Here is a 14529-nt window from a genome sequence, read left to right as displayed (position 1 = left end):
GAGCTCTGCTCCTCAGCACAGACCGCCTCATGGTGAGCACTGCTCCTCAGCCCAGACCGCCTCATGGTGAGCGTTGCTCCTCAGCCCAGACCGGCGGTGACCGCCTCATGGTGAGCTCTGCTCCTCAGCCCAGACCGGCGGTGACCGCCTCATGGTGAGCGCTGCTCCTCAGCCCAGACCGGCGGTGACCGCCTCATGGTGAGCTCTGCTCCTCAGCCCAGACCGCCTCATGGTGAGCACTGCTCCTCAGCCCAGACCGCCTCATGGTGAGCACTGCTCCTCAGCCCAGACCGCCTCATGGTGAGCTCTGCTCCTCAGCCCAGACCGCCTCATGGTGAGCACTGCTCCTCAGCCCAGACCGGCGGTGACCGCCTCATGGTGAGCTCTGCTCCTCAGCCCAGACCGCCTCATGGTGAGCACTGCTCCTCTTTCCATTTTGAATAAATGTATATGAACTTGATTGAGTTGTAATTTCGAGTTGACACTTTTAAATAGTTGTGCATTTTGGATATACTGCCATCTACTTGTCAAACACGGGCACGGCATGTTTGGTATTTTTTGCTGTGGATGGAAACGTAGTTTCTGTCTAGTCAATAGCAAATCGCTGATCGGGGTTTGAAATCGACGCGGCGCAGAAGCGAAGACAACCACGACAGTGAAACGGTAAATAAACACAACTGAGTTTAATCTCCTGTCTTGATGAGGAGGTAGCTGGCATATATTGAATGCCCAAATGATATTTTAAGTAAACTGATCCGATTATCATTCTCAGCTTTGTAATGTGTGTTTTTAGATAGCTAACTTAACGTCGCCAACTAACTAAAGTGCCTAATAGTTCCTGTTTCCTTACATGTCCGAATTATCCCGTTGTAAATAAAGTTAACTGTCAACTTTTTGCAGGGGAAGATGTGCAATTTTAATAGACGTGTCTACGGATAACGTTGGAAACATTTAATTGACGAAGGATTTGTATATATATTTTTAATCATATAATTTTAAAATCTCTACAGTACCATGTACTTTATACTCGATACCAAAAGAAAAAGCACAAAGCTTTTTATGATAATGTCTTGACACCAAGGGAACCTGACGCCCGAAAGTCTTCAAAGATCAGCGTTGAAGTTCCGCGAGAAAATATAAAATACGAGATCATTGGATAAAACCAAGGAGTTAAACACGACCTGTCTTATCGCTGGCCTGTCACCCGCTCTTGCCCTTCAGAGGACTCGCTTTTCTCTTCACACACACTAGCTGATTTTGTGTTGTTATCACGAGTCTCCTTTTGAAGTTAGTAAGTAAACTGTTGAATCCAAATGTGTAAAATTGGACGATGTTCCTCTATCCTTCCGCTGTATGATGGGTTTCGGGGAGGAGGCAGGACTAACGCCAAGATTCTGGCTCTTTTCTCGGCTGTCTGCAGTTGACAATCAGGAGGTGTTTTTTAAAAATGTTTTATTCATACCAAGATATACATTTAGTTGATTCTGTCCAGTTGTCATGTAAAGCATTTGTTTTTAGTTTATTTCCCATGTGAAATGAATACATTAGAAATCTTACGCTCACGACAACTTGGCTGTTGTATAACAGGTCACATGTCATCTGGGGATGAGCTACTTCGAGGTGTACAACGAGAAAATCCATGACTTGCTCGTGGTCAGGGAGGAACAAAACCACAGCTGTGAGTAGGACAAAATGATTTTCAAAGCCATTTTTACTTCCATTCTACTAAATGATCTTAGTAATGACAATGTTCTCTGTGTTTCTAGCTGAGGGTGAGGGAAGGGCCTTATGTTGCTGAGCTGTCCACGTCAGCAAACCTTTGGTTACCATGAATGTCTTGTCAAATGTAATGATGGCATGCTAGTCTTAAGGATTCGCTCAGTGGCTGTATGTTTTCTTCAGGAACGTGGTGAACTCCTATGAATACATTCAGGTAAGGTGCTTTACAGACATGCTTTCTGAACACTGATTACCACTTTTTGAACACTGCTCCTCAGCCCAGACTGCCTCATGGTGAGCACTGCTCCTCAGCCCAGACCGCCTCATGGTGAGCACTGCTCCTCAGCCCAGACCGCCTCATGGTGAGCACTGCTCCTCAGCCCAGACTGCCTCATGGTGAGCACTGCTCCTCAGCCCAGACCGCCTCATGGTGAGCTCTGCTCCTCAGCCCAGACCGGCGGTGACCGCCTCATGGTGAGCGCTGCTCCTCAGCCCAGACCAGCGGTGACCGCCTCATGGTGAGCACTGCTCCTCAGCCCAGACCGCCTCATGGTGAGCACTGCTCCTCAGCCCAGACCGGCGGTGACCGCCTCATGGTGAGCTCTGCTCCTCAGCCCAGACCGCCTCATGGTGAGCACTGCTCCTCTTTCCATTTTGAATAAATGTATATGAACTTGATTGAGTTGTAATTTCGAGTTGACACTTTTAAATAGTTGTGCATTTTGGATATACTGCCATCTACTTGTCAAACACGGGCACGGCATGTTTGGTATTTTTTGCTGTGGATGGAAACGTAGTTTCTGTCTAGTCAATAGCAAATCGCTGATCGGGGTTTGAAATCGACGCGGCGCAGAAGCGAAGACAACCACGACAGTGAAACGGTAAATAAACACAACTGAGTTTAATCTCCTGTCTTGATGAGGAGGTAGCTGGCATATATTGAATGCCCAAATGATATTTTAAGTAAACTGATCCGATTATCATTCTCAGCTTTGTAATGTGTGTTTTTAGATAGCTAACTTAACGTCGCCAACTAACTAAAGTGCCTAATAGTTCCTGTTTCATTACATGTCCGAATTATCCCGTTGTAAATAAAGTTAAATGTCAACTTTTTGCAGGGGAAGATGTGCAATTTTAATAGACGTGTCTACGGATAACGTTGGAAACATTTAATTGACGAAGGATATATTTTTGTATATTTGTATATATTTTTTTAACCATATAATTTTAAAATCTCTACAGTACCATGTACTTTATACTCGATACCAAAGGAAAAAGCACAAAGCTTTTTATGATAATGTCTTGACACCAAGGGAACCTGACGCCCGAAAATCTTCAAAGATCAGCGTTGAAGTTCCGCGAGAAAATATAAAATAGGAGATCATTGGATAAAACTAAGGAGTTTAAACACGACCTGTCTTATCGCTGGCCTGTCACCCGCTCTTGCCCTTCAGAGGACTCGCTTTTCTCTTCACACACACACTAGCTGATTTTGTGTTGTTATCACGAGTCTCCTTTTGAAGTTAGTAAGTAAACTGTTGAATCCAAATGTGTAAAATTGGACGATGTTCCTCTATCCTTCCGCTGTATGATGGGTTTCGGGGAGGAGGCAGGACTAACGCCAAGATTCTGGCTCTTTTCTCGGCTGTCTGCAGTTGACAATCAGGAGGTGTTTTTAAAAAATGTTTTATTCATACCAAGATATACATTTTGTTGATTCTGTCCAGTTGTCATGTAAAGCATTTGTTTTTAGTTTATTTCCCATGTGAAATGAATACATTAGAAATCTTACTCAATCAAGCGCTCACGACAACTTGGCTGTTGTATAACAGGTCACATGTCATCTGGGGATGAGCTACTTCGAGGTGTACAACGAGAAAATCCATGACTTGCTCGTGGTCAGGGAGGAACAAAACCACAGCTGTGAGTAGGACAAAATGATTTTCAAAGCCATTTTTACTTCCATTCTACTAAATGATCTTAGTAATGACAATGTTCTCTGTGTTTCTAGCTGAGGGTGAGGGAAGGGCCTTATGTTGCTGAGCTGTCCACGTCAGCAAACCTTTGGTTACCATGAATGTCTTGTCAAATGTAATGATGGCATGCTAGTCTTAAGGATTCGCTCAGTGGCTGTATGTTTTCTTCAGGAACGTGGTGAACTCCTATGAATACATTCAGGTAAGGTGCTTTACAGACATGCTTTCTGAACACTGATTACCACTTTTTGAACACTGCTCCTCAGCCCAGACTGCCTCATGGTGAGCACTGCTCCTCAGCCCAGAGACCGCCCTCATGGTGAGCCTGCCTCATGGTGAGCTCTGCACTGCTCCTCCTCAGCCCAGACCGCCTCATGGTGAGCACTGCTCCTCAGCCCAGACCGGCGGTGACCGCCTCATGGTGAGCGTTGCTCCTCAGCCCAGACCGCCTCATGGTGAGCCTGCCTCAGCCCAGACCGGCGGTGACCGCCTCATGGTGAGCGCTGCTCCTCAGCCCAGACCTGCGGTGACCGCCTCATGGTGAGCCTCAGACCATGGTGAGCGGTGACCGCCTCATGGTGAGCACTGCTCCTCAGCCCAGACCGGCGGTGACCGCCTCATGGTGAGCACTGCTCACTGCTCCTCAGCTCAGCCCAGACCGCTCCTCAGCCCAGACCGCCTCATGGTGAGCTCTGCTCCTCAGCCCGGTGACCGCCTCATGGTGAGCTCTGCTCCTCAGCCCAGACCGGCGGTGACCGCCTCATGAGCTCTGTGAGCACTGAGCTCCTCAGCCCAGACCGGCGATGACCGCCTCATGGTGACCGCCTCATGGTGAGCTCTGCTCCTCAGCCCAGACAGGCCTCATGGTGAGCCTGCTCCTCAGCCCAGACCGGCGGTGACCCTCATGGTGAGCTCTGCTCCTCAGCCCAGACCGCCTCATGGTGAGCGCTGCTCCTCAGCCCACAGGCGGTGACCGCCTCATGGTGAGCTCTGCTCAGCCTCAGACCCGGTGACCGCCTCATGGTGAGCTGCGCTCCTCAGGTGAGCTCATGGTGAGCTCTGCTCCTCAGCCCAGACCGGCGGTGACCGCCTCATGGTGAGCGCTGCTCCTCAGCCCAGACCGGCGGTGACCGCCTCATGGTGAGCTCTGCTCCTCAGCCCAGACCGGTGACCGCCTCTGGTGAGCGCTGCCTCAGCCCAGACCGCCGGTGAGCTCTGCTCCTCGCCTCATGGTGAGCTCTGCTCCTCAGCCCAGACCGGCGGTGACCGCCTCATGGTGAGCACTGCTCTGTACACCGCCGTGTTTCCACGGCTTTCTTTTACGCATCCACATTTTCAATGGTCATAGACACCGTGTAGACATCGGATGCTGTAGGTGTCATGGAGGGCAGGTAGTTTGCCTCCCCGGTGATGCGTTGTGTATCCTATTCCCATGTCTGTATCCTAGGAAGGTGCCAGCATCAACAAGTCCCTGCTGAGCCTGGGGAAGGTGATCTCTGCCCTGTCAGAGCAGGCCCAGACTAGGAGGAATGTCTTTACCCCCTGCTGAGCCTGGGGAAGGTGATCTCTGCCCTGTCAGAGCAGGCCCAGACTAGGAGGAAGGTCTTTACCCCCTGCTGAGCCTGGGGAAGGTGATCTCTGCCCTGTCAGAGCAGGCCCAGACTAGGAGGAAGGTCTTTACCCCCTGCTGAGCCTGGGGAAGGTGATCTCTGCCCTGTCAGAGCAGGCCCAGACTAGGAGGAAGGTCTTTACCCCCTGCTGAGCCTGGGGAAGGTGATCTCTGCCCTGTCAGAGCAGGCCCAGACTAGGAGGAATGTCTTTACCCCCTGCTGAGCCTGGGGAAGGTGACTCTCAGAGCAGGCCCAGACTAGGAGGAAGGTCTTTACCCCTGCTGAGCCTGGGGAAGGTGACTCTGCCCTGTCAGAGCAGGCCCAGACTAGGAAGAAGATCTTTACCCCCTGCTGAGCCTGGGGAAGGTGACTCTGCCCAGACTAGGAGGAAGGTCTTTACCCCTGCTGAGCCTGGGGAAGGTGATCTCTGCCCTGTCAGAGCAGGCCCAGACTAGGAGGAAGGTCTTTACCCCTGCTGAGCCTGGGGAAGGTGATCTCTGCCCTGTCAGAGCAGGCCCAGACTAGGAGGAAGGTCATTACCCCCTGCTGAGCCTGGGGAAGGTGATCTCTGCCCTGTCAGAGCAGGCCCAGACTAGGAGGAATGTCTTTACCCCCTGCTGAGCCTGGGGAAGGTGACTCTGCCCAGACTAGGAGGAAGGTCTTTACCCCCTGCTGAGCCTGGGGAAGGTGACTCTGCCCTGTCAGAGCAGGCCCAGACTAGGAAGAAGATCTTTACCCCCTGCTGAGCCTGGGGAAGGTGACTCTGCCCAGACTAGGAGGAAGGTCTTTACCCCCTGCTGAGAGGAAGGTCTTTACCCCCTGCTGAGCCTGGGGAAGGTGATCTCTGCCCTGACTAGGAGGAATGTCTTTACCCCCTGCTGAGCCTGGGGAAGGTGATCTCTGCCCTGACTAGGAGGAATGTCTTTACCCCATGCTGAGCCTGGGGAAGGTGACTCTGCCCTGTCAGAGCAGGCCCAGACTAGGAAGAAGATCTTTACCCCCTGCTGAGCCTGGGGAAGGTGACTCTGCCCAGACTAGGAGGAAGGTCTTTACCCCCTGCTGAGCCTGGGGAAGGTGATCTCTGCCCTGTCAGAGCAGGCCCAGACTAGGAGGAAGGTCTTTACCCCCTGCTGAGCCTGGGGAAGGTGATCTCTGCCCTGTCAGAGCAGGCCCAGACTAGGAGGAAGGTCATTACCCCCTGCTGAGCCTGGGGAAGGTGATCTCTGCCCTGTCAGAGCAGGCCCAGACTAGGAGGAATGTCTTTACCCCCTGCTGAGCCTGGGGAAGGTGACTCTGCCCAGACTAGGAGGAAGGTCTTTACCCCCTGCTGAGCCTGGGGAAGGTGACTCTGCCCTGTCAGAGCAGGCCCAGACTAGGAAGAAGATCTTTACCCCCTGCTGAGCCTGGGGAAGGTGACTCTGCCCAGACTAGGAGGAAGGTCTTTACCCCCTGCTGAGAGGAAGGTCTTTACCCCCTGCTGAGCCTGGGGAAGGTGATCTCTGCCCTGACTAGGAGGAATGTCTTTACCCCCTGCTGAGCCTGGGGAAGGTGATCTCTGCCCTGACTAGGAGGAATGTCTTTACCCCATGCTGAGCCTGGGGAAGGTGATCTCTGCCCAGACTAGGAGGAAGGTATTTACCCCCTGCTGAGCCTGGGGAAGGTGATCTCTGCCCAGACTAGGAGGAAGGTCTTTACCCCCTGCTGAGCCTGGGGAAGGTGATCTCTGCCCAGACTAGGAGGAAGGTCTTTACCCCCTGCTGAGCCTGGGGAAGGTGATCTCTGCCCTGACTAGGAGGAAAGTCTTTACCCCCTGCTGTGCTCACGTGGTGAGTGAAAGATGCTTCACTGACAAAAGAGATAAATGCCTCTTATACAGACATATAAAATGGGCTCCATTCCATTATAATATAGTCAGTTGAGAGATTGGATTCAAATGGACTGGACCCCAACCCTGCCACACTACAGTATCATCAAGCCTGTGAAAGAGTGATTCTGTGGGAAACTCAACCTGAGCATCCACAAATAGTCATTTTTGTATAGATGGGGAGCGGGGTGTGTGTGTGTGACTGGGAAAAACACCGCCCCACATTTAAAAATAAAAAAATGTAGGAAAAGTTTTTGTTAAACGTGCATCTAATATCAGATCATCTTACAACTCTCTGTGAAGCTACATTTCATCCAGGTTTCATATCTCTCATGCAAGATTTGTTTTGGTTTGTGAGGTGATTTTGTCGAGAGCTTTGCGTGAATACCGTGTGCATCTCCACAGTGTGCATCTCCACCATGTGCATCTCCACAGTGTGCATCTCCACCGTGTGCATCTCGACCGTGTGCATCTCCACCGTGTGCATCTCGACCGTGTGCATCTCCACCGTGTGCATCTCCACCGTGTGCATCTCCACCGTGTGCATCTCCACCGTGTGCATCTCCACCGTGTGCATCTCCACCGTGTGCATCTCCACAGTGTGCATCTCCACCGTGTGCATCTCCACAGTGTGCATCTCCACCGTGTGCATCTCCACCGTGTGCATCTCCACCGTGTGCATCTCCACAGTGTGAATCTCCACAGTGTGCATCTCCACCGTGTGCATCTCCACCGTGTGCATCTCCACCGTGTGCATCTCCACCGTGTGCATCTCCACCGTGTCCGAATACCCTTTCCTGTCGCCTTGTTGTCCAGGCTGCTGAAGGAGAGCCTGGGCGGAAACTCCAAGACGGCCATGATCGCCACCCTGAGCAGCAACGTGGAGGAGAGCCTGAGCCAAGCGGTCACAGCAACGTGGAGGAGAGCCTGAGCCCAGCGGTCACAGCAACGTGGAGGAGAGCCTGAGCCCAGCGGTCACAGCAACGTGGAGGAGAGCCTGAGCCCAGCGGTCACAGCAACGTGGAGGAGAGCCTGAGCCCAGCGGTCACAGCAACGTGGAGGAGAGCCTGAGCCCAGCGGTCACAGCAACGTGGAGGAGAGCCTGAGCCCAGCGGTCACAGCAACGTGGAGGAGAGCCTGAGCCCAGCGGGTAGCAACGTGGAGGAGAGCCTGAGCCCAGCGGTCACAGCAACGTGGAGGAGAGCCTGAGCCCAGCGGTCACAGCAACGTGGAGGAGAGCCTGAGCCCAGCGGTCACAGCAACGTGAGGAGAGCCTGAGCCCAGCGGTCACAGCAGCAACGTGGAGGAGAGCCTGAGCCCAGCGGTCACAGCAACGTGGAGGAGAGCCTGAGCCCAGCGGTCACAGCAACGTGGAGGAGAGCCTGAGCCCAGCCCAGCGGTCACAGCAACGTGGAGGAGAGCCTGAGCCCAGCGGTCACAGCAACGTGGAGGAGAGCCTGAGCCCAGCGGTCACAGCAACGTGGAGGAGAGCCTGAGCCCAGCGGTCACAGCAACGTGGAGGAGAGCCTGAGCCCAGCGGTCACAGCAACGTGGAGGAGAGCCTGAGCCCAGCGGTCACAGCAACGTGGAGGAGAGCCTGAGCCCAGCGGTCACAGCAACGTGGAGGAGAGCCTGAGCACGCTGTGGTACGCCAAGCAGGCCCGCGGGATCATCAACGTGGCCAAGGTCAACGAGGACACCAACGCCAAGCTCATCAGAAGTCAGCCCCTCATCCCTCGCCCTCCCATACTGCCACCAATCTCTCTTTTTCTCATCCGTCCATCACCAGGTTCAGTTAACTAGCCATCTCAACTGTCATGAAGGTATTATTCAAAGGAAATTGCTACTCCACATTTCCTGTTCTTTTGGCGCTAGGGGGAGCTCTTGCAAAGGCTTTGTTTTACACGGGAAGAGGAAACGGTGCAGAGGTTGTGACCATCTACCTTTTTTATGGTTTTAGTACCATATGTGTATTAAACAGAGGAGGCTGGTGGGAGGAGGTATAGGAGGACGGGCTTATTTGTAATTGCTTAAATGGAACTGTATCAAACGTATGGGAACCCTGTTTGACTCAGTTGTATTTATTCCAGTCATTATAATGAGCACGTCCTCCTATAGCTCCTCCCACCAGCCTCCACTGGTATCAAAAAGGTAGGTTACTGTTTGACAGTCATACATGTGATGTAACAAAAGCTCATACAAAAAGGCACCTAACTTTTTTTTTCTTTCTGTTTTAGCAGCAATTTAACCATGTAATTTGTGTGGGTCTTTGTTACTCGATCTGAAAGCTGAGGTAGAGAAGTTACGGGCGGCTCAGATGAGCTCTCAGGGCAACGAGCCGGAGAAGATGGACCTCTTCCAGCAGGAAGTCTTGGCTCTGAAGAGCCAGCTGACGCAGCAGGAGAGGGAGATGGCCGAGGCCCACAGGTGACAATCGTAAAATCTGCACACATCTTGTCCCTGAGAGGCTATGTGGCAAAAAATACTACAACTGCAGTACTCTACTTGAATCTGATTCCTTCACCTCTTGTCAGAGCGTGGAGAGAGAAGCAGGCAGAGAAACACAAACGTGAGGAAACTGAAGTATTACAGGTCAGCTTATAACCGAACTAAAAGCCTTTATCTTCATAATCAGTGTTTCACTCTACTGTATCGACCTACCTTCCACATTCCTTTGGCACATTTCAGAATATAATTTCCCCTCCTAAATTCATCTGCTTCCCTCTCTTCTCCCCATCAGGAAGCGGGCGTCACGTTTGCTGTGGACAACCGACTACCCAACTTGGTGAACCTGAACGAGGACCCACAGCTGTCGGAGATGCTGTTATACATGATTTAAGGAGGGACAGACCAAGGTCGGCCAGCACAAGTCCGAGTCCCCCCACGACATCCAGCTGTCTGGGGCCCTTATCGCCGACCACCACTGGTGAGAAAGACGGACCCACCACCACCTCAAAAACCATAGCCTCGTTTAAGCCTTCTAATGACTCCTGGTTGTCTCACTTGTTGCTGCTTTTAAAAAAAACATTCATACAGGAAACTCCCCCATTCCAGTACTCTTTTGTCATTCTTACATGTTTCAGGTTTGTTATGAATTGACTAACATCGTCCTTTTCAGTGTCGTTTCCAATGTAAACGGTGAAGTCGGCATCACTCCCATGGAAAACGCCAAGACCTTTGTCAACCTGGTCTCGTCTTGCGTCTTGTACGTATTGTCTTGCGTCTTGTACGTATTGTCTTGCGTCTTGTACGTATTGCCTTGCGTCTTGTACGTATTGTCTTGCGTCTTGTACGTATTGTCTTGCGTCTTGTACGTCTTGCGTCTTGTACGTATTGCGTCTTGTACGTATTGCGTCTTGTACGTCTTGTACGTATTGCGTCTTGTGCGTCTTGTGCGTCTTGCGTCTTGTACGTCTTGCGTCTTGTGCGTCTTGTACGTATTGCGTCTTGTACGTATTGCGTCTTGTACGTATTGCGTCTTGTGTGTCTTGTACGTATTGCGTCTTGTGTGTCTTGTACGTCTTGCGTCTTGTACGTCTTGCGTCTTGTACGTATTGCGTCTTGTACGTATTGCGTCTTGTACGTCTTGCGTCTTGTACGTATTGCGTCTTGTGCGTCTTGTACGTATTGCGTCTTGTACGTCTTGCGTCTTGTACGTATTGCGTCTTGTACGTCTTGCGTCTTGTGCGTCTTGTACGTATTGCGTCTTGTGTGTCTTGTACGTATTGCGTCTTGTACGTATTGCGTCTTGTGTGTCTTGTACGTATTGCCTCTTGTACGTATTGTCTTGTACGTATTGCGTCTTGTACGTATTGCGTCTTGTACGTATTGTCTTGCGTCTTGTACGTATTGCGTCTTGTACGTATTGCGTCTTGTACGTATTGTCTTGCGTCTTGTACGTATTGTCTTGCGTCTTGTACGTGTTGTCTTGCGTCTTGTACGTATTGCCTTGCGTCTTGTACGTGTTGTCTTGCGTCTTGTACGTATTGCCTTGCGTCTTGTACGTATTGTCCTGCGTCTTGTACGTATTGTCTTGTACGTATTGTCTTGCGTCTTGTACGTATTGCGTCTTGTACGTATTGTCTTGCGTCTTGTACGTATTGTCTTGCGTCTTGTACGTATTGCGTCTTGCGTCTTGTACGTATTGTCTTGCGTCTTGTACGTATTGCCTTGCGTCTTGTACGTATTGTCCTGCGTCTTGTACGTATTGTCTTGTACGTATTGTCTTGCGTCTTGTACGTATTGCGTCTTGTACGTATTGTCTTGCGTCTTGTACGTATTGTCTTGCGTCTTGTACGTATTGTCTTGTACGTCTTGTCTTGCGTCTTGTACGTATTGTCTTGTACGTATTGTCTTGCGTCTTGTACGTATTGTCTTGCGTCTTGTACGTATTGTCTTGTGCGTATTGTCTTGCGTCTTGTACGTATTGTCTTGTGCGTCTTGTCTTGCGTCTTGTACGTATTGTCTTGTGCGTCTTGTCTTGCGTCTTGTACGTATTGTCTTGTACGTATAGTCTTGCGTCTTGTACGTATTGTCTTGTACGTATTGTCTTGCGTCTTGTACGTATTGTCTTGTACGTATTGTCTTGCGTCTTGTACGTATTGCGTCTTGTACGTATTGTCTTGCGTCTTGTACGTGTGCGTCTTGTACGTATTGTCTTGCGTCTTGTACGTATTGTCTTGCGTCTTGTGCGTCTTGTCTTGCGTCTTGTCTTGCGTCTTGTACGTATTGTCTTGTACGTATTGTCTTGCGTCTTGTACGTATTGTCTTGTACGTATTGCGTCTTGTGCGTCTTGTACGTATTGCGTCTTGTACGTATTGCGTCTTGTACGTATTGCGTCTTGTACGTATTGCGTCTTGTGTGTCTTGTACGTATTGCGTCTTGTGTGTCTTGTACGTATTGCGTCTTGTGCGTCTTGTACGTATTGCGTCTTGTACGTCTTGCGTCTTGTACGTATTGCGTCTTGTACGTATTGCGTCTTGTGCGTCTTGTACGTATTGCGTCTTGTACGTCTTGCGTCTTGTACGTATTGCGTCTTGTACGTCTTGCGTCTTGTACGTATTGCGTCTTGTGCGTCTTGTACGTCTTGCGTCTTGTGCGTCTTGTACGTATTGCGTCTTGTACGTATTGCGTCTTGTGTGTCTTGTACGTATTGCCTCTTGTACGTATTGCGTCTTGTACGTATTGCGTCTTGTACGTATTGCGTCTTGTACGTATTGTCTTGCGTCTTGTACGTATTGCGTCTTGTACGTATTGCGTCTTGTACGTATTGCGTCTTGTACGTATTGCGTCTTGTGCGTCTTGTACGTCTTGCGTCTTGTGCGTCTTGTACGTATTGCGTCTTGTGTGTCTTGTACGTATTGCGTCTTGTACGTATTGCGTCTTGTACGTATTGTCTTGCCTCTTGTACGTATTGCGTCTTGTACGTATTGCGTCTTGTACGTCTTGCGTCTTGTGCGTCTTGCGTCTTGTGCGTCTTGTACGTCTTGCGTCTTGTGCGTCTTGTACGTCTTGCGTCTTGTGTGTCTTGTCGTATTGCGTCTTGTACGTATTGCGTCTTGTACGTATTGCGTCTTGTACGTATTGTCTTGCCTCTTGTACGTATTGCCTTGCGTCTTGTACGTGTTGTCTTGCGTCTTGTACGTATTGTCCTGCGTCTTGTACGTATTGTCTTGTACGTATTGTCTTGCGTCTTGTACGTATTGCGTCTTGTACGTATTGTCTTGCGTCTTGTACGTATTGTCTTGTACGTATTGTCTTGCGTCTTGTACGTATTGCGTCTTGTACGTATTGTCTTGCGTCTTGTACGTATTGCGTCTTGTACGTATTGTCTTGCGTCTTGTACGTATTGCGTCTTGTACGTATTGTCTTGCGTCTTGTACGTATTGCGTCTTGTACGTATTGCGTCTTGTGTGTCTTGTACGTATTGCCTCTTGTACGTATTGTCTTGTACATATTGCGTCTTGTACGTATTGCGTCTTGTACGTATTGTCTTGCGTCTTGTACGTATTGCGTCTTGTACGTATTGCGTCTTGTACGTATTGTCTTGCGTCTTGTACGTATTGTCTTGCGTCTTGTACGTATTGTCTTGCGTCTTGTACGTGTTGTCTTGCGTCTTGTACGTATTGTCTTGCGTCTTGTACGTCTTGTCTTGCGTCTTGTACGTATTGTCTTGTACGTATTGTCTTGCGTCTTGTACGTATTGTCTTGTACGTATTGTCTTGCGTCTTGTACGTATTGTCTTGTACGTATTGTCTTGCGTCTTGTACGTATTGTCTTGCGTCTTGTACGTATTGTCTTGCGTCTTGTACGTATTGTCTTGCGGCTTGTACGTATTGCCTTCGTCTTGTACGTCTTGTACGTATTGTCTTGTACGTATTGTCTTGCGTCTTGTACGTATTGCGTCTTGTACGTATTGTCTTGCGTCTTGTACGTATTGTCTTGCGTCTTGTACGTATTGTCTTGTACGTCTTGTCTTGCGTCTTGTACGTATTGTCTTGTACGTATTGTCTTGCGTCTTGTACGTATTGTCTTGCGTCTTGTACGTATTGTCTTGTGCGTATTGTCTTGCGTCTTGTACGTATTGTCTTGTGCGTCTTGTCTTGCGTCTTGTACGTATTGTCTTGTGCGTCTTGTCTTGCGTCTTGTACGTATTGTCTTGTACGTATAGTCTTGCGTCTTGTACGTATTGTCTTGTACGTATTGTCTTGCGTCTTGTACGTATTGTCTTGTACGTATTGTCTTGCGTCTTGTACGTATTGCGTCTTGTACGTATTGTCTTGCGTCTTGTACGTATTGCGTCTTGTACGTATTGTCTTGCGTCTTGTACGTATTGTCTTGCGTCTTGTGCGTCTTGTCTTGCGTCTTGTCTTGCGTCTTGTACGTATTGTCTTGTACGTATTGTCTTGCGTCTTGTACGTATTGTCTTGTACGTATTGCGTCTTGTGCGTCTTGTACGTATTGCGTCTTGTACGTATTGCGTCTTGTACGTATTGCGTCTTGTACGTATTGCGTCTTGTGTGTCTTGTACGTATTGCGTCTTGTGTGTCTTGTACGTATTGCGTCTTGTGCGTCTTGTACGTATTGCGTCTTGTACGTCTTGCGTCTTGCGTCTTGTACGTATTGCGTCTTGTACGTATTGCGTCTTGTACGTCTTGCGTCTTGTACGTATTGCGTCTTGTACGTCTTGCGTCTTGTACGTCTTGCGTCTTGTGCGTCTTGTACGTATTGCGTCTTATACGTCTTGCGTCTTGTGCGTCTTGTACGTCTTGCGTCTTGTGCGTCTTGTACGTATTGCGTCTTGTACGTATTGCGTCTTGTGTGTCTTGTACGTATTGCCTCTTGTACGTATTGCGTCTT

At 49.7% G+C, this 14529-nt stretch overlaps 1 protein-coding gene across 1 annotated transcript in view; it reads left to right on the top strand.

Moving 5' to 3' along the window:
* Positions 1-1286: 1286 nt before the first annotated feature.
* The window catches only part of LOC115109751 (uncharacterized), a 38768-nt gene continuing 25525 nt past the window's right edge, over positions 1287-14529 (top strand). Inside the window, 19 exon segments of the mRNA XM_065009985.1 lie at positions 1287-1434; positions 1588-1678; positions 1767-1772; positions 2212-2349; positions 3731-3736; positions 4001-4191; positions 4297-4416; positions 4492-4526; positions 4621-4678; positions 4771-4835; positions 4881-4971; positions 5143-5198; positions 7473-8049; positions 8772-8888; positions 9448-9596; positions 9704-9761; positions 9910-10005; positions 10007-10095; positions 10288-10390. Of these exon segments, the coding sequence (XP_064866057.1) occupies positions 1354-1434; positions 1588-1678; positions 1767-1772; positions 2212-2349; positions 3731-3736; positions 4001-4191; positions 4297-4416; positions 4492-4526; positions 4621-4678; positions 4771-4835; positions 4881-4971; positions 5143-5198; positions 7473-8049; positions 8772-8888; positions 9448-9596; positions 9704-9761; positions 9910-10005; positions 10007-10095; positions 10288-10390 (2127 nt within the window). The 5' untranslated portion in view covers positions 1287-1353.

Source organism: Oncorhynchus nerka, linkage group LG25, assembly GCF_034236695.1.
Source record: "Oncorhynchus nerka isolate Pitt River linkage group LG25, Oner_Uvic_2.0, whole genome shotgun sequence".
Lineage (NCBI taxonomy): Eukaryota > Metazoa > Chordata > Actinopteri > Salmoniformes > Salmonidae > Oncorhynchus > Oncorhynchus nerka.
Note: the sequence above shows the minus strand (reverse complement) of the source record. Positions and strands in the feature narration are given on the sequence as shown.